This window comes from Rattus norvegicus, chromosome 14 (assembly GCF_036323735.1).
Source record: "Rattus norvegicus strain BN/NHsdMcwi chromosome 14, GRCr8, whole genome shotgun sequence".
NCBI lineage: Eukaryota > Metazoa > Chordata > Mammalia > Rodentia > Muridae > Rattus > Rattus norvegicus.
This window is the reverse complement of record NC_086032.1, coordinates 542,918-568,573: the sequence shown is the minus strand read 5'-3', so window position 1 is coordinate 568,573 and position 25,656 is coordinate 542,918. Positions and strand designations below refer to the sequence as shown.

Genomic DNA, 25,656 nt, shown 5'->3' with positions numbered 1-25,656 from the left:
TTTGGTGGCGTGGTCCTGTTTCTATGACTGATCTGTCTTGAGCCTATGTTATCTGTGGTCACGTCCTCATCTGTGGAGGAGGGGCTTGGGGCATTTGCTCTACTTGACTTGGTCTATCTCAAACCTCTCTACAGGGGTTTGGGGGGGGGCTGCAGCTAATGAAACCCTGATCTGGGGGGGGGGGCTGGGAATGTGCCTGCTGTCCCTTTTAGGCTCTCCCAGGGATTCAGCTTATCTTGACCAGGAATCAGGGTACCTTTCACTGCCTGCTGCCCCACATGAGACAAGGATACAAAACCTGTTATAAAATCTTGACAAGAGACCGGTTTGTTTTCAGAGTGTATGCCCAGGGGAGTTCCATTTTGACTTAGCATTTCAGCCTGTAGAGTGGGACAATGGATGTCAACTCTCTTTTCGGTATCAACTTCTTGTTGATATTAGGATACTGCAAAGGTTCCCAGAAAGGCTTAGACACTAGCCAGAGGCTGGCAATGGGGCATTTATCAAAAGCATCTGGTTAGCTAATCCAGATGAAAGACAGGGAGCAATCACATTGGCTGAACTAGTTAAAACTAGCTTTCAGCAAGTCCAGAGTTGAGCAGTTCCACAGGTGAACCCTAGAGGGAGTCTGTCAGGCATGTGAAATCTGAGACAAATATAGATTAGAAACAGAAATTAAAATTATCTAACAAATTGTGACATGTAAGAAATCCTAAAACTAAGGGAAAATCCCATTTTCAAAAACAGGCAGGTGTACTTATCTGGAGTTCGTTTGATCTGTGACAGTTGGGATCAAGTCATATGACTTTTGATTCCCTGAATTAAATATGAAATTTGGTTTGCAAAAGAATACACGTTCCTATTTACTATTGTACTGAAATTGCTATTTATAAATTTAGTAAACAAGTGTTAGTTATAAAAGTTATAGTGTCAGCATCTAGTGCGTTGGAACCCCTGGGTACGGTTGCAAATAACCAGGACACAGGGGATGCAGAGCAAAGGCAGAAGCAAGTGCATGCAGTCGCAAGCTTTATAATCCTTAAATAGATATGAATATGTATTACCGCAATTTCCATTTTGGCAAGATACCATAAGATTGTTATACCCACGATCCCAGGAATAACTGAGGCAAGATTAAATGAAGAAGTAAGACTGCCTCACTCACCTACCCCCCCACCTAACACTACTTCATCCTTCCCTCTGCATCCTCCTTCTTTGGGGCATCAGTCTCTACAGGATTATGCACATCATCTCCCATTGAGTTCAGACAAGGCAGCCCTCTGCTACGTATGTGATGGGGGACACAGAACAGCCCAGGCATGCCTTTTGGTTGTTGCCTTAGACTCTGGGAGCTCTTAAAGGTCTCGATATCCTTGTTGTTCCTACAGGGTTGCCATCTCCTTCGTATTCTTCCCCTAATTCTTTTATAGGGGTCCCCGGTCATAGTCCAATGATTGGCAGTAATAATCTACATCTTTCTCAGCCAGCAGCTTGTAGAACCTCTCAGAGGACAGCCATGCTAGGCTCTTGTCTGCACGCACAACATGATATCAGTAAAAGTGTCGGGGTTTGGTGTCCACCCATGGGATGGATCCCATCCCCACTGTCTGGCATTTCAGGTAAGATCATCCTCATGAATCCTGACAGACTCTCACATAACACGTCTCTGGGATTTTCTATTGCCCGCCCCCCCCCCCCCGCCCTGCAATCCCAGTAGCTGCTTATTTCCATTCTTCCTCCTGACACCTCTGGATTTCTCACCTGTCTATCCTCATAACTGATCTCCTTCCCCCCACCTCCCCTCACTTCTCCCAATCAGGCTCCTTGATCCCTCTGCCTCTCATGATTCTTTTGTTCCCCCTTCTAAATGATATTGAAGAATCCTCACATGGGACGTTCGTTATTCTTGTTAAACTTCTTAGGGTCTGTGGGTTGTATCATGGGTATTCTGTACTTTTTGGATAATATCCACTTATCAGTGAATACATAGCATGCACTTTTGGGTCTGGGTTACCTTACTTGGGATGATATTTTCTAGTTCCTTCTATTTGCCTTTGAAGTTTGAAATAACTCATTTTTAATAGCTGAGTACTATTCCATTGTGTAAACAAACCACATTTTCTATATCCATTCTTTGATTGAGGGACATCTGGGATATTTCCAGTTTTTGGCTATTACAAATGAGGCTGTTATGAACACAATGGAGGACATATTGTTGTGGTAGGGTGGAACATTTTTGGGTATATGCCCAGGAGTGGTATAGCTGGGTCTTCAGGTAGAACTATTTCCAGTTTTCTGAGTAACTGTCAGATAGATTTCCAGAGTGGTTTTACCAGTTTGCAATCCAATCAGCAACGAAGAGAGTGTTCCCCTTTCTTTACATCCTCACCATCAGGTATTGTCACTTGAGGTTTTGATCTTAGCCATTCTGTTTGATATAAGGTGGGATATCTGGGTCATTTTGATTTGCATTTCCCCAATGACTAAGGATATCAACCATTTTTTCAGTTGCTTCTCTAACATTCAAAATTCCTGTGTTGAGATTTCTCTCTTAAGCTCTGTACCTCCTTTTTAAATCAGTTTAGTTTTTGGAGTCTACCTTTTTGTGTTCTTTATATATTTTTTAATAGTAACCTTCTAAGAGTTTTATGGTTAGAGAAGATATTTTCCCAATCTGTATATTGTTTTGTTCTATCGACAGTGTCCTTTGCCTTGTAGAAGCTTTTCAGTTTCATGAGGTCCCATTTGTCATTTGTTGACTTTAGAGCCTGAGGCATTGATGTTCTGTTCAGGAAAACTTTCCCTGGGCCAATGTATTTGAGGTTTGTTCCCACTTTCTCTTTTATTAGATTCAGTGTATCTGGTTTTATGTTGAGGTCCTTGTTCCACTTGGGCATGAACTTTGTACAAGATGATACTTATGTATCAATTTGCATTCTTCTACAACCAGACTGACAGTTAGACCAACATCATTTGTTGAAGACATTTTTCTTTTTCCACTGCCTGATTTTGGCTTTTTGTCAAATGCAAAGTGTCCATACATGTATGTGTTTATTTCTAGGCCTTCAATTGTATTCCATTGATTGACATGTCTGTCTCTGTACCAATACCATGTGTTTTTTTCACTATTTTATTACTATTTATCACTTGGTAGGACAACTTGAGGTCAGAAATGGTGATTCCCCCAGCAGGTATTTTATTGTTGAGAATTGTTTTTGATATCTTGGGGTTTTTTTTCCATGTGAAGTTGAGAATTGCTCTTTTCATGTTTATGAGGAATTGTGTTGTAATTTTGATGGGGTATATATTGAATCTTTAGATTTATTTTGGTAAATGGCCATTTTTCCTGTGTGAATCCTATCTATCAATGAGCATGGGAGATCTTTCCATCTTCTGAGGTCTTCTTCAATTTCTTTCTTCAGAGACTTTAGGTTCTTGCCATGCAGATCATCCACTTGCCTGGCTAGAGTTATACCAAGTTATTTTATTCTATTTGTGGCTACTGTGAAGGGTATTGTTTCCCTTATTTTTTTTCTCAGCTGGTTTATCATTTGTATAAAGTAAGGCTACTGATTTGAGTTAATTTTACATCTAGCCTCTTTGCTCAAGATGTTTATCAGGTGTACGAGTTCTCTGTTAGAATTTTTGGGGTTCCTTTTATATACTATCATATCATCAACAGTCATATATTGTCTTCTTCATTTACATTTAGTATCCCCTTGATCTCCTTTGGTTATCTAATTGCTCTAGCTAGAACTTTAAGTACTATTTTGAATAGATAGGGAGAGAGTGATTAGCTTTGTCTCTTTCCTGATTATTTTGTGTGTGTGTGGGGGGGTTGCTTCAAGTTTCTCACCATTTAATTTGATGTTGGCTGGTGGTTTGGTCTATATTGCTTTCATTATGTTTAGGTAGGTGCCATGAATTCTTGATCTCTTCAAGACTATTAACACGAAGGGGTCTTATATTTATCAAAGGCATTTACATAATTTAATATGATGATCATGTGACTTTTTTCTTTGTGTTTGGTTATATAATGGGTTAAAGTGATGGATTTTAGCATGTTAAACCATCCATGCATCCCTGCTATGAAGTCTATTTGATCATGGTAAATGACAGTTTTGATATGTTCTTGTATTCAGTTTGTGAGAATTATATTGATTATTTTTGCATCAATATTCTTAAATGAAATTGATCTGAAATTCCCTTTCTTTGTTGCTTTTTTGTTTGGTTTAGGTATCAGAGTAACTATGGCTTTATAGAATGACTTAGGTAATATTCCTTTTTGTGGAAAATATTCAATTTTGTGGAATAGTTTGAGGTGTATTGGTATTAGCTTTTTTTTCAAAGTCTGGTAGATTTCTGCATTAAAGCCATCTGTCTGTGAGAGGCCAGGTTGGGAGGGTTTCAGTGATTGCATCTAGCTCCTTATGGGTAATGGAATGTTATAAATAGTTATCTGACTTTGACTTGACTTAGGTACCTTGTATCTGTCTACAAAATTTAGTATCATCAAAGTATCTTTATGGATTGTTTTAGTCTGTGTAGGGTGTTCAGACTAGTTAACATGAAATTTTACTCCAACCGTAAGTAAGTCTTTATTCACCATGGGAAGGATGGCATAAAGAATCTTTTCTGTTTGATTCACCTGAGTCTATTTTCAGGTGGACTTCCTCTGTCATATCTGATCCATATAACTCTGGAAGGGGTCCAGAACCTAATCTCCTTTTCTGTGAACACAAAAGTAGAGCTTTTCTCCCAAAATAGGATGTACTTGAGCCAGTAACCAGAAAAACTATTAGTTTTGAAAGGCCCCCGGAGCGGGGAGACCCTCACTCAAGTCTCCGGATGATTCGACCCCCCAAGAACTCACGTGAGACCGACCTTGCTGTAATAAACATGAGGTTTATTGATAGGAACCAGTGCACTGGGGTCGAGATTCGTATCCCACGCAGGGGCAGTGGAGTTCGACCCTGAAAGGCTGGGAGAAAGGGTATTTAAAGGGAGAAACCACAACCCAAGGGGGCAGGGATGGTGTCATTGGAAAGTGTTGAGAATACTAATGAAAAATCACAAGGAGGAGCTTCCTGTTTCTCAAGATTGTTAAACTTTATGGTCCATCAGTTCCTGGGAGGAGCTTCCTGTTTCTCAAGATTATTCTCTAAGATTTTAATCTAACTTTATGGTCAGCTAGTACAGGTAGAGGGCAGGGTCTGGAATTTGAGATATTTGGGGCTTTTTTAAACTTCTGACTTCTTAGCTGCATTTTTTATTCTTTCAGTTTGATTTCTCTCCCAGAGGAATAAAATAACCACAAAATGCAAAATCACACCCATTTTGAAAATCAAAACAATCCAAAACAAAGTAAATTAAAATACTGCATGAGCCTATTAGACTTTTTCTATTGTGTCATGCCAGGAAATTAACCCAAAAATTACTGTGGAGCTTATGATTGAAGGATATGTGTTATCCTGCAAGACTTCTTCAAAACTTTCCTAAGGCATTTGTTTCTCATAAGGTCTCCCCATGTCTTCTCTTGGAGAAAGCAGCCTTTCTTTCCTGCCTTCCTCCAGTTCAGCCTGTCTCTGCACATCAGGACTCCTAGTGCCTCTGGACCCAATATCTTTGTACTAGTTTTGAACTGTGGGGAGAATTCCCCATGTGCCACAGGCAAAAGTCTGTATTTTCTTCTATCTTTAAAAATAATTAAACCAAAATTCTATTCTATGATTATCTGTTTGTAGGAAGAAGGCTTCCTTTACTTTCTTGCTCTCTGCCTCAGAGCAGCCATCCCTTCTCTTTTCACAGCAGGGGATCTCAGAGGCTGTGAGCTGAGTCTGCCCCTGTTTTCTTTAAGGTTTCTGCACCTGAGTCATCATGCAACCTGACTCTGCTCAAACTTGACTTCACTCTGATCACCCAGATTAAATCTCTAATTTATAGGCCAAAATCCCCAAATTTTCAGTGGATTACTGCCTCACACATAGGGTCACCACCTGTATCATAATTAGTGAATTTCATGCTACCACTAGCAAGGCACCAGCAGACAGGGTAGGCTGTTCTCAGCCTGGCAGACTCCCATGGTGGATCTTCTGCTCACATTCTCAAGCCATCTGTCCCATGTGGTTGGTTGTCACAAATTCCCATAACCTGGAAAAAAATCAAACTCTAGAGTCTTGTAATATATCAGTCAGATTTTTATCAGTAAATTCTCAACCCACAAAACACCCACACAATTTACACAGAGCCAATTGATATTGATATAAACTACCCACCTAGATAAGAGAAATTGTTTTGTAATTATCCATCCCTTATAAAATATTCATAGCTATCTGTGGCTATTTAAAGTCACACAGAATTTGGACCATCTTCCCCTTCTTCCATTTTCCTTCCATCTTCTGCCCCAGCTCCCTCTCCCCTCTAAAACTTTTAGCCAGTCTTCCTTTCCCACTGCCCAATCATAGGCTTCAGTCTTGTCTTTCACCTTCCCTTACCTGCTTCTGCAATCTACAAATGTGCTTAGTTTGCATTTGTAGCATTGATGTTCAGAATTGATATTTCATCATGGTGAATTTCTCCTCTGATGAGTATGAACTGTCCTTTATCATCTCCTTTGATTACTTTAAGCTAAACGTATATTTTACTGTGTATTAAAATTGTGACTTCATTTTGGTTCTCAGGACCATTTGCTTAGAAAAAAAATTCCAGCCTTTAACTCTGAGGTTGTGTCTGTTTTTGTTGCTGAGGTATATTACTTGTATGAAGCAAAATGATGGATTATGTTTGCTTATCCAATCTGTTAGACTGTCTTTTTATTGGTGGATTTTGTTAATGTTGTGAGATATTAAAGTTCATTTTTTTGTTGTTGTTGGGCATGGTACTGTGTGTGTGTGTGTGTGTGTGTGTGTGTGTGTGTGTGTGTGTGTGTGTCATGTGTTTCTCTTCTTTTTTTGGTGATAAGGTTATTTCATGTTTGTGTGTGTGTGTGTGTGTGTGTGTGTGTGTGTGTGTGTGTGTATCTTCTTGGGTATAGCTATCCCCTTTGTGTTGGAGTTTCCCTTTGTAAGGGTAGATTAGTAGAAAGATATTGTTTAAATTGGGTTTTATCTGTTCAAAATCTTCTGGCTTTTAGAATATCTGTTGAGAAGTCTGTTGTAACTCTGATAGGTCTGCCTTTTATGTTTTTTGACCTTTTTCCATTACTGTTTTTAATATTCTTTCTTTGTTCTGTGCGTTTAGTGTTTTGATTATTATGTGATCAGAGGATTTTCTTTTCTGGTCTAATCTACTTGGTGTTTTGAAGTCTTCTTGTACACTTATGGTCATCTCTTTCTTTAAATTAAGGAAGTTTTTTTCCTATGATTTTGTTGAATATTTTTTCTGGCCCTTTGAACTTGGCATCTTCACCCTCTTCTATTCCTATTATTCTTAGGTTTGGTCTTTACATTGTGTCTTGAATTTTCTTGATGTTTTGGTTTAGGAGCTTTTTACACTTTGTGTTTTTTTGATGGATGTGTCAACATCTTCTATGGTATCTTCTATGTCTAAAATTCTTTGTTCTATCTCTTGTATTCTTTTGGTTATGCTTGCATCTATAGCTACTGATCGTTTTACTAAGGGTTTCATCTACAGATTTTCCTCCACTAGTGATTTCTTTATTGGTTTTATTTCAATTTTTATGTGTTGAATAGTATTGTTCAATTTCTTAACTTGCTTTTCTTGTGAGTTTTTCTGTATTTCTTTTAGGGCTTTATTCATTTCCTCTTTAAGTGTTTCTACATATTTACCTATGCTTTCCTATATTTCTATATGGGAGTTATTTATATCCTCCTTAAATTTATCTATCATCTACATGAGATGAGATTTCATGCCAGAATAGTGCTTTTCAGGTGTGTCAGAGTATCCAGGACTTGCTTTGTTGAGAGATCTGAGTTCCAATGTTGCCAAATTACATTGGCTTCTGTTGTTTATTTTCTTGCATTTGCCTCTTGCTGTCTGGTTATTTCTGGTGGTAACTGACCTGGGTGTGTTGAACTGGAGCAGGACTCGTTGAAGACAGGTAGAGGTGTGTGACCTGGGTTTGAGCAGGCCTCCTCTTAGTCAGGAACCACTGTCTCTGGTTAGGGCAGGCCTCCAGTTTCCCTGATTAGTGCAAGTCTCAGGTATCCCTGTGTCTCAGGTTAAGGCAGACCTCCTGGGAACCAGGTTCACTTTGGGGTCTGGGACAGGCATTTTGATCTGCCATAGTTTCAGTTGGAGGTGTAGACTGGAAAGAAAATTGGGCTCAAGAAGTGTTGGATAGATACCACGTGTTGTCTCTGTGTAGGTCCCAAATGGCATGGGTATTCAGCCAAGGGTCTTACATATGTTCCTAGTTATGGAAGACCTCCTGTTAGACAGGTAGGCTGTTCAGAGTGGGAGCCATACCCTTCTTTCATAAGTTCAGAAGGTATAGGCCATTTAGGTATAAAATTTATATAGAGCTTTTTCCTAGGCGGCTGCCGAAGATGGCGGAGGGGCAGGTTCTAGTATTGGATGGCCAGGGCCATCTTCTGGGCCACCTGGCGGCCATTGTGGCCAAGCAGGTACTGCTGGCCGGAAGGTGGTGGTTGTACGCTGTGAGGGCATCAACATTTCTGGAAACTTCTACAGAAACAAGTTAAAGTATCTGGCCTTTCTCCGAAAGTGGATGAACACCAACCCGTCTCGAGGCCCCTACCACTTCCGAGCCCCAAGCCGCATTTTTTGGCGCACTGTGCGAGGCATGCTGCTGCACAAGACCAAGAGAGGCCAGGCTGCCCTGGAACGCCTCAAGGTGTTGGATGGGATCCCTCCACCCTATGAGAAGAAAAAGCGGATGGTGGTCCCTGCTGCCCTCAAGGTTGTGCGGCTGAAGCCTACCAGAAAGTTTGCTTACCTGGGGGGGTCTGGCTCATGAGTTCGGGTGGAAGTACCAGGCAGTGACAGCTACTCTGGAGGAGAAACGGAAGGAAAAGGCAAAGATCCACTACCGGAAGAAGAAGCAGTTCTTGAGGCTAAGGAAACAGGCAGAAAAGAATGTGGAGAAGAAAATCTGCAAGTTCACAGAGGTCCTCAAGACCAATGGACTCTTGGTGTGAACCCAATAAAGACTGTTTGTGCCTCAAAAAAAATTTATATAGAATATTGAAATTTGTTTCGGTATTCCGTATTAGTATTGTTTAGTATATGGATGGGACACAATGAATTTTGGAAGGGAATATAGGACTCTTTATTGAAAGCTGAGTTTTATGGTTTAAAGGTTTTAGGGGGACAATTTGAAAGAGCCATCATCAGCAAACCTGTGTGGCTTTGAACTTTGAGTGTGACTGATCCACAACCTGGAATCAGTAATAGTCATGCCAATTATGATGCATCGTGTGAAAGATTCTATTTGTAATCAAGTTATAACCTGACAGATTTTGTTTCAATAGATTAAGTGGAATGATTATTTCCTACATAAATAAGGGTAATTATAATTGTCTGAGATGCTCTTTGATTGTAATGAAGAAACTGAAGTTATATTTATTGATGAATGGATGTACAATGGACATCACACTTCCCTGCAAATATCTGTGGTTAATGAATGAGATATTTGCTATTGCATACCTCATTCATGAAAGAGGAAGTCTTCCTGTCCATGTAGAGTGATGAGTGCAGATACTCATAACTGCTTCAATGCTTTGAATAAATTGTACTTCTGTGTTGTATCAAACCAAGGTTCAAGTTATTGAAGAAACAGAAAACAGCATGTGATTAATGGGAAACAAATAGGAGAAGAAGGTTTTACTAATAAATGATGTCAAAAATTTAATGAAAATATAACACCAATACTTCTAATAGTATTCTATAAAATGAAAATGGGATAGAGGCTGTCACATGTTCCACGTAGTACAACCTGGAATCAGATATCTTATTCCAACAAGAAATAAAGGGACAATGAACTAGAAGGAAACTATGGAGTAATGTCTGTTAAACATGGAAGCAAAATTTTATTTTATATACCCATCAAGTATTATAGTTAATACCTTACAATTGCCATCCAACAGAATAACTTAAAGGAAGTAAAGAAACTAAATATTTCCTTGATAATCAGGATGGATGCTGTGGTGTGTGGTGTGCATTCTTTCCACCATGTTAAGTCAATAACATGAGCTTTAGGCAAAAAGAAAAGAAAATTCAAGAAATACTATTTCTGTTCCAAGCAACATAGAGAATGTCTCTGTAGAAAACAACATAGAGCCTCACCTCTAAATCCTGGCAAAAGCAAATTTAACATTATTGAAGAACCTGTAGGCTTGATATAATCAGTATAATGTAGATTCCAGTCCAATGCTCATGTGCACCACATGACTTCCAAAAGACTGCTACAGCACAGGATGGCATTTCAGTAGCAACACAATGGAGTGGTGTCAGCCTCCATGAACATTCCCAATTCAATTGGTAGTACCATGTCAATGTCATGTGTATAGAATATCACAACAAGACATTCAATTTGCCCAATCTGCAAAAATACTGAAAAATACTTAAACTGATAAGGTCATAATTCAACCAAAGCATAAAAAAATTCTTATTTATAGTAACTAAGATAGTACAATAAACTCCATAGCAGGATTTTACTATAATCCAGTGACATACCAACCGTTCCAAAATAGAGTTAAAGACTCCACTTAATTCAGTGTGGATATTATGAGCAAAATATAAGGTAGTTCAAAAAAAAATACAAATCAAATTCAATGCTCCATGTGCTACTAATTGTAATCTAACTGAGTTACATAAATGAGCATATCAGACACACATGTGTTGTTGCAATGTAATCCAAGACAGAATTGTATTAAAACAAATACGAACTAGACATGAATGAAAAAATAAAAGGTATATACTAACATTAGCAATACAATTCTCTCTCATAACTGACACCTAATTTCCTTTATTTCTTTGAGTTAAATGTGGGAAATTGTTCTCAAACCTCTTAATGAGGTGTGAACAAACATTAACCAAACAAATGTTTCATCAAATGGCACTGACTGACAGGAACTGATTATCAGATAAGAAATAAGCATTATAACTTATAGAATGTATGCACAGGTACTGATATTGGACAGCATGGGTGTTGAATCTCTATAATTCTAGGCATCATTGGATTTAGCATAATGACATGTATTCCAGGTAACAGTAATCACAGAAAGTTTAAGGAAAAATTGTAAACATGACTAGCATACAATAGTATATGAACAGAGAGAATGCTCAACTCCTGGCTTACGTTGCATGTGAGACTGCCCTTCTCTACATTAGACAGTGGAAGACATAATGTCCCATGATTCAATTCAAAGTGTGAATGATATAGGACATTTATGACCTTCTGAACGCTTGTCTTACTATGGAAGTTCTGATGAAATCTATTGTGTTCATACATATAGCTGTTGACACATGCTCTGGTCTGAGCTGCCAAGAGAAGATTGTTCCTGGGAATAAAAAATGTGATATACAATTTCATTCCATGGATATGAATGAAATCATGACACCTGAGGATGGAGAACATGATCTTCACAACATGTTTTCAGATATGTGTTGATCAAAAGTTTTCAGACCTCAGATGTAGAGCTTGAGGCCAAAATCTTCCTGATGTATCCAGGGAGTATGAAACAGGATGAGTGGAAAGGAACTGTTGAATGTAACTAAGTGGATCTCCAGATATTAGTAGCCTTAAAGCAGACACAGAGATTTGTGTGTATGTGATGTTTGTCTGCATAAGAATCAGATTTCACATCTGCTCCATCTTAGATCCTAGCAGACATGAAGAAGCTGTGCGCTTTCACTGTTTCCTTTTTGTTCCTGAAGTTTTCTCTCATCTTGTGTAGTTTCACTGAACTCAGTTGCTTTTGGAGGATGAAGAATAGTGAAGATAGTGATGGAGATTTGCGAAGTGACTGTGGTTTTGTTCTTTTAACAACCAAGAAAAATATTGAAGATTTTTATAATGATATTAACGAGGTTAGGTAAGTCATTAGCTTTACTCCTGCTTCAGTGTCATGAATTAGAAATATATATCTGTGCACACAAACTGTGGTTTTCTATCCTACTCTTCCCCCTGTACCTTTAGGAACCACTGAAAATTATTATGTCAATCACTAGTTTAATCCTTTTAAATATGTCACAGTTTAGTTTAGCTTTACTACATTGGGTTCCAGTTCACAATGCTGGACAACAAGAGAGACTGGATTCCATCCATTGAGTCTTTGTGGACATCATATGCTGAAAGATGTCTCTTTGTGTACTTTGAATTCACAATTCCATCTTTAGCAAGAGATCAATATGAATAAACTACATCACTGCCTATATTCAATTGTCTGCCCACTATTCCTCTGTGATCATGCATCTAAATGCCTTCATAAAAATGTTATCTAATTTTGGTCTACAACAGTTGGGCATACATTCACACATTGAAATATTTGTGTATGTGTGGGTCTATGATACCTGAATAATATAATAATATAATGTTACCAGAATAATCTTTTGGATTAATTATGTAAATGTCCAGTCACATATTAGGCTTATTATCAGTATCAGGTAGATGGTCCATATTTCTATTAATTATTGAATAACTATAACATTAGAGAAAATCTAGAAGAATATATGTACTTGTATGGATAAGAAGCTCTTCTCAATGTGGCTGCATACTTCTGAGATTCCAAGTATGAGATATTATCATTTGCTTATTTGTTATCATCGCTCATGAGGGAAGGAGTGTAGAAATCACTCATATTTTAACTAGTCAATGTGCGTGGCACTTCTTTCTTTCATGAACCAAGGTTTCTTGTGGACTATCAACCCATCTCTTTTTCAATTTTTATGTTGTTGGGATTTAAAGAATCTGTTTTCCAATTGTTAACCATAGCACTCTGTGCATACTTTGATAGTGATGGTGGCTTCACACTATTATACTTCTGTGTTAGGACAGTTAGATTTTCATTTCTTACGTATTCTGTATTATCCCATACATCATTGAAAAAATAGTACAAATTATCCTTGGTGACACTTTTATAAGTCATAATATGGTTTAAAATTATAAATATATGAATTTTATCAATACACTTTTCAGGTTTAGAAAGAAAAACTTAGCTCCAAACTTTCAATTGAAAAAAGCAAATTTCAGCATCAAAAAATTAGGAAGACTGAGGTGTTAAGAGGAATCTGACACCTTTTTTATGAAATTGATATAGTAACAACATACTAAAAGGTAACATTAAATTAATGTGTAAAAGAGCCTAAAAGATAATATTTTGGTTATGTGGTATACTGTGTCATATTATGTATTTTGAAATGGATAAATCAATTTAAATGAAATATATCTTAAAATATTCTGTTTGATGAATATTAACAGCTAAAAATATTAAAATCTTATTCTATAAGCATCATAGAAATGCTGATAATTTTTCTCATTGTGCATGGAATTGGCATTTTCTTAATGTTTAACTTCAAAGAGTTTTTGCTACTTTGAAATTTTTAAAATATTCTTATTGATAAAATAATTTCTCTCCTAGAAACACTGATAAGCTTTCTTAAGTGAACTGGTTGTTAGACAATGTACACAGATATATAATGCTTTTGAAATACTCTCACACTATGTCTGTTGGTATCATATAAGGACTTTTAAATACATTTCTTCTTCTGCCTCTTGTTTTTTTAAAGTTTGTAAAATGTTTTACTTTATTTTTTATATTTTTTCTTTTGTTGAGTGTTTTTATATACATTTCAAATGTTATCCCCCTTCCCGAATTTCACCTCCAGAAATCTGCTATCACATTCCCCCTTCCCCTGCTTCTCTGAGGGTGTTCACTCTCCCACCCACCCACTGCCTCCTACCTCCCCGCTCTGACATTCTCTGCACTGGGGCATCAAGCCTTGACAGGACCAAGGGTTTCTCCTCCCATGGATGCCTGACAAGACCATCCTTTGCTATATATGTGGACAGGGCAATAGGTTCAACCCTGAGTACTCTTGGGATGGTGGTTTAGTCCCTGGGAGCTCTGGGGAGTCTGGTTAGTTGATACTGTTGCTCTTACAGGGTTGCAAACCCTTTCGGCACCTTCAGTCCTTTCTCTAACTCCTCCTGTGGGGACCCAATTCTCAGTTCAATAGTTGGCTGCAAGGATCTGCCTCTGTATTTGTCAAGCTCTGGCATAGCCTCAGAGGAGACAGCTATATCAGACTCCTGTCAGAGTTTACTTCTTGGCATCCACTATATCATCTGGGTTTGGTGGCTGTATCTGGAATGAATGCCCCCAATTGGGGAAGTTTCTAGATGGTTTTTCCTTCAGTCTCTGCTTCAAAACTTGTCTCCATATTTCATTCTGTGAGTATTTGTCCCCCTTCAAGAAAGTCTGAAGCATGCACACTTTGTTCTTCCTTCTTCTTGAACTTCATGTGGTTTGTGAATTGTATCTTGTGTACTCTGAGCTGTTGGGCTAATATCCACTTATCAGTGAGTGTGTACCAGGTGTGTTCTTTTGTGATTGGGTTACCTCACTCAAGAAGATATTTTCTAGTTCCATCCATTTGCCTAAGAGTTTCATGAAATCATTGTTTTTTTTATAGCTGAGTAGTACTCCATTGTGTAAATGTACCACATTTTCTGTATTCATTCCTCTGTTGAAGGACTTCTGGTTTTTTTTCCAGCTCCTGGCTATTATATTTAAGGCTGCTATGAACATAGTGGAGCATGTGTCCTTGTTATATTTTGGAGCGTCTTTTGGGTATGTGCCCAGAAGTGGTATAGCTGGGTCCTCAGGTAGTACTATGTCAAATTTCTTGAGGAACCTCCAGACTGATTTCCAGAGTGGTTGTACCAGCTTACAATCTGACCAACAATGGAGGAGTGTTCCTCTTTCTCCATATCCTAGACAGCATCTGTTGTTTCTTGAATTTTTGATCTTAGCCATTCTGACTGGTGTGAGGTGGAATCTCAGGGTTGTTTTGATTTGCATTTCCCTGACGACTAAGGATGAACATTTCTTTAGGTGATTTTCAGCCATTCAGTATTCTTCAGGTGAGAATTCTTTGCTTAGCTCTATACCCCATTTTTAATCAGGTTATTTGACTCTCTGGAGTATCACTTCTTGAGATCTTCATATATATTATATATTAGCCCTCTATTGGATATAGGATTGGTAAAGATCATTTCCCATTCTTTTGATTGCTGTTTTGTCCTAATGACTGTGTCCTTTGCCTTACAGAAACTTTGCAATTTTATGAGGTCCCATTTGTTGATTCTTGATTATACAGCACACACCACTGGTGTTCTGTTCAGGAACATTTCCCTTGTACTGATGTGTTCGAGGCTCTTCCCCACTTTCTCTTTTATTAGTTTCAGTGTATCTGGTTTTAAGTGTAGGTCCTTGATCCACTTGAGTGTGAGCTTTGTACAAGGAGATAAGTATGGATTGATTTGCTTTCTTCTGTATGCTGATTTACAGTTGAGCTAGCACTATTTGTTGAAAATGCTATCATTTTCAACTGTATGATTTTAGCTCCTTTGTCAAAGATCAAGTGACCACAGGTGTGTGGGTTCATTTTATTCCATTGATCTATCTGTCTGTCTCTGTACCAGTGTCATACAGTTTTTATCACTATTGCTATGTAATACAGCTTGAGGTCAGGGATGGTGATTCCCCTAGAAGTTCTTTTATTGTTGAGAATAGTTTTCACTATTCTGGGTTTTCTCTTATTCCAAATGAATTTGTGAATTACTCTTTTTAACTCTATGAATAATTGAATTGGAATTTTGACGGGGATTGCATATATTGTCTTCCACAAAATGTGCATTTTTACTATACTAATCCTGCCCATCCATGAGCATGGCAGTTCTTTCTATCTTCTGAGATCTTCTTCAATTTCTTTCTTCAGAGACTCAAAGTTCTTGTCATATAGATCTTTCACTTTCTTGGTTAAAGTCACACCAAGATATTTTATATATTTGTGACTATTGTGAAGGTTGTCATCTCCCTAATTTCTTACTCAGCCTGTTTATCCTTTGAGTAGAGGAAGGCTACTGAGTTAATTTTATATCCAGCCACATTTCTGAAGTTGTTTATCAGTTGTAGGAGTTTTCTGGTGTAATTTTTGGGGTCACTTAAGTATACTATTATATCATCTGTAAATAGTGATATTTTGATTTCTTCCCTTCCAATTTGTATCCCTTTGACCTCTTTTTGTTTTTTAATTGCTCTGGTTAGGACTTCAAGTACTATATTGAATAGGTAGGGAGAGAGTGGGCAGCCCCTTATCTAGTTCCTGATTTTAGTGAGACTGCTTCAAGTTTCTCTCCATTTAGCTTGATGTTGGCTACTGGTTTGCTGTATATTGCTTTTTACTATGCTTAGGTATAGACCTTGAATTCTTGATCTTCCAAGACTTTTATCAAGGGGTGTCAAATTATGTTAAATGCTTTCTCAGCATCTAATGAGAAGATTATGTTTTTTTTCTTTGAGTTGGTTTATATAGTGGATTTCATTGATGGATTTCCATATATTGAACCATTTCTGCATTCCTGGGATGAAGGCTACTTGATCATGTGGATGACCATTTTGATGTGTTCATGGTTTCTGTTTGCAAGAATCTTACCGAGTATTTTTGCATTTATAGTCATAATGGAAATTGTTCTGAAGTTTTCTTTCTTTGTTGGGTCTTTGTGTGGTTCAGGTACAAATGTTTAATTGTGGGTTCAATTAATGAATTAGGTTATGTTCCTTTTGTTTATATTTTGTGGAATAATTTTAACATCATTGGTATTAGGTCTTCTACGAAGTTCTGATTGAATTCTGCACTAAACCCATCTGGTTCTAGGCTTTTATTTGTTTGGGGGACTTTTACTAATTGCTTCTATTTCTTTAAGGGTTATGGGGCTGTTTAGATGGTTTATATGATTCTGATTTAACTTTGGTACCTGATATCTTTCTCAAAAATTGTCCATTTCATCCAGATTTTCAGTTTTGTTGAGTATAGGCTTTTGTAGTAGAATTCAATGGTGTTTTGAATTTAGTCACTTCCTGCTGTTATATATTTCTTAATGATTCAATTTTTAATATTTTATTCTCTTTTACTATGCTTAATTCCCAAAGAATGTTTTGTATGTTTTGAAACAATTTAGTATACAACATTCAATATATGATCCTTAGTTATGGGGATATTATTAAATATACATTAATGATATTTTAGAGTACAAAAGCATGTGAATATAAAAGTTGAACAAAATTTTTTATGTATATTTGATTCTCAAAATACTCAATATTATTACAATGTATGATGTATAAAATGCATTTAAAATTTAAGGAGAATTTGCTACATATTTCATGCAGTTTAAGTCTTGCTTTTTTACATATCTGTGGAATTACAACCCCAAGATTATTTTATAGCAGTCTTACACAATAGGACTGTAATCTAGTTCAAAGATGTCATTCAGAGATAAAATAATCCTTATTGATTTCAGCTCTAAATATCTCTAATTCTTGAGCCTTATTTCAAGACATTGAGACAGAAATTTAGGATATTAAAAACTTCACTGCAACTGAAATGTTGTTTCAAACATCTCCCTTAATGATCATTATGCCGTTTTTTAGAATACCAGCAAGAAGATATGAGTTTTTTCTCGTAATGTTTTTTGCTACTGATGAGATCAACAATAATCCTTATCTTTTACCCAACATATCTTTGATATTCTCCATCATTGCTGGCCTTTGTGAAGATACATTAGGAGTTCTGGATGAAATATATTCACAGCAAAACAATAGTTGGAATATTGTCAATTATATCTGTGAAAAGGGGCAACGATGTGACATAGAACTTACAGGACCATCATGGAAAGCATCCGTAAAACTGTCAATTCATTCTATGATACCATCGGTAAGAATGTGTGATACTGGTTGTGTTAATAACTTTTAAATTTCATTTACATGTGCCTACAAGAAAACTTGACAGCCTGCATTTATGAGTGTGCTACTACTACTACTACTACTACTACTACTACTACTACTACTACTCACACACACACACACACACACACACACACACACACACATTGAATTAAATAATCAGAACATAGATGTACGAGGCAAACAGTAAAAACCCTTTTCTGTTAGGAATAGTCTGGAATCTAATAAGAATTATACATGATTTATTCATGGTATTTATGGTCTAATCTTACTATCTTTAATAGGCATTCTGAAAGGTGGGTAACATTACTTGTATATAAGTTCAAACATCCTAAAAATTATATTTCTCATGTGGATGTTTCATCCTCTCTTCTCTGTCCTTTAGGTTTTCTTTGGACCATTTAACCCTAACCTAAGTGACCATGACCAGTTTCCCTATATGTATCAGATAGCAACAAAAGATACATGTTTGTCCCATGGCATGGTCTCCTTGATACTTCATTTTAGATGGAATTGGTTAGGACTGGTCATCTCAGATGATGACCAGGGTATTCAATTTCTCTCAGACTTGAGAGAAGAAATGCAAAGCCATGGGATCTGTTTAGCTTTTGTAAACATGATCCCAGAAACCATGCAGGTATACATGATAAAGGCTAAGATATATGATAAACAAATTATGACATCATCAGCAAAAGTTGTTATCATTTATGGTGAAATGAACTCTACTCTGGAAGTCAGCTTTAGAAGATGGTCATATTTAGGTGTCCAGAGAATCTGGATCACAACCTCACAATGGGATGTTATCACAATTAAAAAAGATTTCAACCTTGATTTCTTCCATGGGACTTTAACTTTTGCACATCACAAAGTTGAGGTTGCTAAATTTAGGAATTTTATGCAGACAAGGAACCCTGCCAAATACCCAGTAAAGTTTTTTGAGTCTGTACTGGGTTGGAATTATTTTAATTGTTCAATCTCTAAGAACAGTAATTTAATGGACCATTTTATATTCAACAACACTTTGGAATGGATAGCACTGAACAAATATGACATGGTCCTGAGTGAAGAAGGTTACAATTTGTACAATGCGGTGTATGCTGTGGCCCATACCTACCATGAACTCATTCTTCAACAAACAGAATCACAGAACATTGCAGAACCCAATGGTGTATTCATTGATTGTCAGCAGGTAAAATTTTATGCATTTCATTATGCTTAGGTATATCAATGTGATATTTAAAATGGACCTTGAGAAACAACTGTACATTTGTTAGAATTTATTATTTAATTTGAAAGATTTTTACACTGCAAAACTCCCCAATGAATCTTTTATATGAAAAAATACTATGCAAGAGATTAAAATTTAAAGGAGACAATACATTTTTATGAATATCAGTGAGTTTTGTAAAAATGTGTCTCAATATTTCACCAAATGAGTTCAAATTTTAAAATAGAAGCCAAGAGTTTTATCATAAAAGCCTTAAGTAATGATTAGACTAGAATATTTTTCTAAATAATTTATCTAGAATTGGTATATGTGTTGTGATTAATAGTTACTCATTTAAATGAACAATTATTGGCAAAATCATAAATAAATAAGACGGTACATTTTATTAAGTTTATGTTCACTTCATATTTGTATACCATATACACATGAAAGACCCACAACCATTCTTTATTTTCACAACTTCCAAACATTTACATTTCCCCTTCATTCACACATACATGACTTCATTTTTAAATAGTATTTTTGACAAATGTGCACACACACACACACACACACACACACACACACTCACACTCACATACCATGTTACTTGATATCTGATAACCATTTTTTCTAGCACATTTTACCATTGAACATTAATGTGTAGTATATTAATTTTTAATTATCTATGGAGTATATTGTATTTTACTACATAGGATAGTTTTAACAGAGCTGCCTTTTCTTAAAGTCATTAAAACATTAGGAGACTAGATGCCTAGAACAAATGAAACTCAAGACAGATGATCAAAATGTGAATGCTTCACTCCTTCTTTAAAAGGGGAACAAGAATACCCTTGGCAGGGAATAGAGAGGCAAAGATTAAAACAGACAGAGAAGGAACACACATTCAGAGCCTGCCCCACATGTGGCCCATACATATACAGCCATCCAATTAGACAAGATGGATGAAGCAAAGAAGTGCAGGCAGACAGGAGCCGGATGTAGATCGCTCCTGAGAGACACAGCCAGAATACAGCAAATACAGAGGCGAATGCCAGCAGCAAACCACTGAACTGAGAATAGGACCCCCGTTGAAGGAATCAGAGAAAGAACTGGAAGAGCTTGAAGGGGCTCGAGACCCCTTATGAACAACAATGCCAAGCAACCAGAGCTTCCAGGGACTAAGCCACTACCTAAAGACTATACATGGACTGACCCTGGACTCTGACCTCATAGGTAGCAATGAATATCCTAGTAAGAGCACCAGTGGAAGGGGAAGCCCTGGGTCCTGCTAAGACTGAACCCCCAGTGAACTAGATTGTTGGGGGGAGGGCGGGAATTGGGGGAGGATGGGGAGGGGAACACCCATAAAGGAGGAGAAGGGGAGGGATTAGGGGGATGTTTGCCCGGAAACCGGGAAAGGGAATAACATTCAAAATGTAAATAAATACTCAAGTTAATAAAAAGAACAAAAAAAAAAAAAACAAAAAAAAACCTTTTCAATAAAAATGTATTAATGGGTGAATTGAAAAAAAAACATTAGGAGACATTCTCAATTTGGCATTCTCTGTATAGATATGCATTTGTAATCATCTAATGATGCGTCTCATTTAGGTGGCTTCCTTGCTGAAAACCAGGGTATTTACTAACCCTGTTGGAGAACTGGTGAACATGAAGCATAGGGAAAAGCAGTGTGTGGAGTATGATATTTTCATCACTTGGAATTTTCCAGAAGGCCTTGGATTGAAAGTCAAAATAGGAAGCTATTTTCCTTGTTTCCCACAGAGTCAACAACTTCATATATCTGAAGACTTGGAGTGGGCCACAGGAGGAACATCAGTGGGTTTACCACAAATTTTTTTATTTTCAGTATATCTAAACTTTAAAATATGAGGCACTGAAGTAACCACTTTGTGGTTAAGACCAATTGCTACTCTTGCAAAGGATTATTCTCAGTTTCAAGCACCAAAATTTGATAAATATCAACTTCATGTAAATCTGGTTATAGGGATAAAATGCCTTCCGATTTAATTTTCAGTTGTACCCATATGCCTATTTACCCTATACTACAGGAATATATTTATTAAATTTATAGTAATAGGGGATATGGAAGCAAAGTTTAGAGCAGTGACTCAAGGAATGGCCATTCAGAGCCTGACCCACATGTAGCAAAGTTTAGAGCAGTGGCTCAAGGAATGGCCATTCAGAGCCTGACCCACATGTATGTATGTATATGATAAGATTATCTATATCTATATCTATATCTATATCTATATCTATATCTATATCTATATCTATATCTATATCATCTATATCTATATCTATATCTATATCTATATCTATATCTATATCTATATCTATATCTATATCTATATCTATATCTATATCTATATCTATATCTATATCTATCTATATCTATCTATCTATATCTATCTATCTATATCTATATCTATATCTATATCTATCTATATCTATATCTATATCTATATCTATATCTATATCTATATCTATATCTATATCTATATCTATATCTATATCTATATCTATATCTATATCTATATCTATATCTATATAGATAAGAATGCTGCTGCTGAAAGGGACTGGATATAGATCTCTCCTGAGAGACACATCCAGAGCATGTCCAATACAGAGGTCAATGCTAGCAGCAAACCACCAAACTGAGAATAGGACCCCCTTGGGGGGGATTAGAGGAAGTATTGAAAGAGTTGAAGGAGCTTACAACCCCATAAAAACAACAATGCTAACCAACCAGAGCTTCCAGGGACTAAACTACTACCAAAAGGCTGTACATGGACTGACCCAGGACTCCAACTGCATATGTCGCAGAGAATAGCCTTGTTGGGGCACCAGTGGAAGGGAAAGCCCTTAGTCTTGACAAGGTTGGACCCCCAGTGCAGGAGAATATGGGGGAGGGCAATAAGGGGGATGTATAGGGAAAATAACTGTATGGGGGAGGGGGAGAGGGAGAGGAGAGAATGAGGGCTTATGGACAGGAAACTGGGAAGGAGAATAACCTTTGAAATGTGAAAAATAAATATATAATAAAAATTTTAAAAAATTATAATTATATATATAATTAAAAATTTGTAACTATATATGAACCATGGAAACTTGTGATTCTGTGTGAACATATTTATAGCCTAATTAAGTACAGAATTTATTCATTAACAGAAATCCTTATCCAGATTCAAGGTTTTCTTTTTCTAATTAATATATTTTTATTGGTTATTTTAACTTTCTTTGCATTTTAAGTATTATCCCCTTTCTATGTTTGCTTCTTCTTCAGAGGATTGCCTTATCTGGCATCAGTGGAAGGGGAGGCCCTTGGTCTTATGGAGGCTTCCTGCCTCAGCAGAGTGGAATGCTAGGGTGGTGTGGGGGGAGTGAGTGCAAGGGTAGGGAAGCTCCCAAATAGAAGCAAAGGGAAGGATGGGATATAGGATTCAAGATTGTCTTTTAAACTTAGGAAAACTTCATTAATTTTATGAGAATCTTATTTAATATACTTTGTTCGTATTCATCAAACAACTCTTTCTTGATGTATCCTACCTTCTCTCTCCATACAGCTCAGCATTCCTTTTTTTATTTACAAATTATTAGAGAGAAACTGATGCCACATAAACATTCCTTTTGGGTTAATCAGTTTAGGAAGGAAAAATTTCAATTGTTATAACCTGAATATTACATAAATAATATTACATGATGTAATAAATATTGTACAGTAGTACAAAATGATAATGTGCCTGAAATTGTTAAGTAATGCTGGTTATCAGAGGAATATTTATAGTCATATCTGTTAATGTCCCAAATATCAATATATGGGTCATATATGAGTCATTATGCATATGATGTATGCATGAACTACACATACACTTACATACACATTCACACAAACACACACACACACACACACATTATATATATATATATATATATATATATATATATATATATATATATATATATATATAAAATTTGTGTATTGCCTCAGGTTCCTTCCTCCATGTGTAGTGCGACATGTACTGCTGGATTTAGGAAAATTCATCAGAAACAAACAGCAGACTGCTGCTTTGATTGTGTCCAGTGCCCAGAAAATGAGGTTTCTAATGAAACAGGTACATGCCTGCATGCAGAAGAAAATTTGGTGAATTCCAATATCTTCTCTCTACAAACTAGAAATATGATATGGCCTAGATGGAAACTGAAGGCTTAAAATCTCCCTGTTTCAGAACATAGTCAGTTAAGTAATATCAACTTCTTTTGAACCCAGCAAATAACCTGCAATATCTTCTACAGACAATACATTTCTCTTACAATATGACAATTACTCATTTTATATTATATATAAAATGTTAAGGGGGACCTATATGTGTAACAAGTTTTTAAACAAAAATTTTAGGCATAATCTATGTATATGTTCATTCTTCTTTGATTCTTTGTACAAATAACTTGACTACATGATCAGTCCACAATCTTTCCCTCTGTTACCCAGCTTAGTCCCTGACAAAGACCAGATGCTCAGGATAACAGTTGTTGTTTAATGAAATATATTTTCAAAGCTTAGATAGCTTAAAGTATTAAACATTTCCTGTCAAAGAATTAGAACAAGAGTGAAGATTTCAAGAAGGAAGCAAGAGATGGAATGATGCTTATGATCAATCACAGCTTAGCTAAGCAGAATGAATATCAATATCTATAAGCTTCATGCCATATAGCTTCAGATGTGTTGTTAGGAAGAATGACGTTGTATCACAAAGAGAAGCAAATGCATATTTTTATGAGGCATACAGTTTCAAGAAGGAAAATATTACAGGATGCAAACTATTTGCATGAGGAATTGTATGTTCTGGTGTCTAGGTGTAGATATAGACACCTACGCACCAGAACAACTCTCAAAGCAAAGTACATAATGTATTTCATCACCTAGCATCAGTAACTATGTCTGAATACTGCCCTAGTCTGTGAGTAGTGAATTTATGGTCTGAGGAGTTAAATAATCTGAGGTTATGCATATTATTATTCATCATATTTTCTTTTTCTTTTGTTTCATAAAATTTTTTTCTGATCCATTGCCTATGATGGTGTTTAGTTTCATCACAAAGCATAGGTTAATAGAGAGCAACAGTGAGTTTGTGGTCCCTACAGCAACAAGGAATGGAATAGATGCTAACACCAAAATATTTATTGATATATCCTCTGAATAATACAAATACCTGAGTATTAACCACACAATTATGATATCTTATAAGGGTTTGTTTGTTTTATTCACCAGCAGATATGGAACAGTGTGTGAGGTGTCCAGATGATATGTATGCCAATTTGGAACAAACCCAGTGCCTCCAAAGAACTGTGTCATTTCTGGCTTATGATGATCCATTGGGGATTGCACTAGGGTGCATGGCCCTGTCCTTCTCAGCCATCACAATTCTAGTACTAGTCACTTTTGTGAAGTACAAGGATACTCCCATTGTGAAAGCCAATAACCGCATTCTCAGCTACATCTTGCTCATCTCTCTAGTCTTCTGTTTTCTCTGCTCATTGCTCTTTATTGGACATCCCAACCAGGCCACCTGCATCCTGCAGCAGACCACATTTGGAGTATTTTTTACAGTGGCTATTTCTACTGTATTGGCCAAAACAATAACTGTGGTCATGGCTTTCAAGCTCACTACTCCAGGGAGAAGGTTAAGAGGGATGATGATAACATGGGCATCTAACTTTGTCATTCCCTTTTGCACCCTAATCCAACTTGTTCTCTGTGGAATCTGGTTGGTAACATCTCCTCCCTTTATTGACAGAGATATACAATCTGAACATGGGAAGACCATCATTATTTGCAACAAAGGCTCAGTTATTGCTTTCCACGTTGTCCTGGGATATTTGGGCTCCTTGGCTCTGGGGAGTTTTACTATAGCTTTCTTGGCTAGGAATCTTCCTGACAGATTCAATGAAGCCAAGTTTCTAACATTCAGCATGTTGGTGTTCTACAGTGTCTGGATCACCTTCCTCCCTGTCTACCACAGCACCAGGGGGAAGGTTATGGTAGTTGTTGAGGTCTTCTCCATCTTGGCTTCTAGTGCAGATTTGCTAGGGTGTATCTTTGTCCAAAAGTGTTACATTATTTTAGTTAGCTCAAATTCAAATTTTCTTCATAAGTAAAAAGATAAATTGCTTTATTGAAAGTTTGATACTTTCAAAATATTAGATGATACTCAACATGTCTGTTTTGCTTTGTCTTAATGAAAGTATTCCTTAATCATAAAAAAATTAAGTAATATATAAAGATGATACTTACACCATGGGGCAGCACTGCCTAAAGTAATACCAATTACTAACTTTTGTTGGAAAATGTTTTTATTCATGAGCTCAGAACCATAAACATATTGAGAACAGGAAATCTCAATTGAGGAGTGACTACCATCACTTTGACTTTGAGGTATGAGTGTAAGGAATGTTGCTAATTAATGATGTCCCTACCCT

General features: G+C 36.7%; 1 protein-coding gene and 1 pseudogene across 6 annotated transcripts; both read left to right on the top strand.

The window, feature by feature from the left end:
- Positions 1 to 8,498: 8,498 nt before the first annotated feature.
- Rpl13a-ps13 (ribosomal protein L13A, pseudogene 13) lies at positions 8,499 to 9,152 on the top strand (annotated as a pseudogene).
- Positions 9,153 to 11,814: 2,662 nt separating this feature from the next.
- Positions 11,815 to 25,335, top strand: Vom2r69 (vomeronasal 2 receptor, 69). 6 transcript variants are annotated; one of them, XM_017599091.1, is made up of 6 exons: positions 11,815 to 12,017; positions 17,637 to 17,919; positions 18,334 to 19,137; positions 20,770 to 20,993; positions 23,161 to 23,291; positions 24,452 to 25,335. In XM_017599091.1, exons 1-6 carry the CDS (start codon positions 11,815 to 11,817, stop codon positions 25,333 to 25,335), a joined length of 2,529 nt encoding a protein of 842 aa, XP_017454580.1. The 6 variants fall into 6 exon arrangements, with proteins under 6 accessions (XP_017454580.1, XP_017454582.1, XP_017454581.1 ...); XM_017599093.1 differs by having other exon boundaries at positions 20,770 to 20,994; positions 23,168 to 23,291; XM_017599092.1 differs by having other exon boundaries at positions 20,770 to 20,994; positions 23,168 to 23,291; positions 24,449 to 25,335.
- Positions 25,336 to 25,656: the final 321 nt, after the last annotated feature.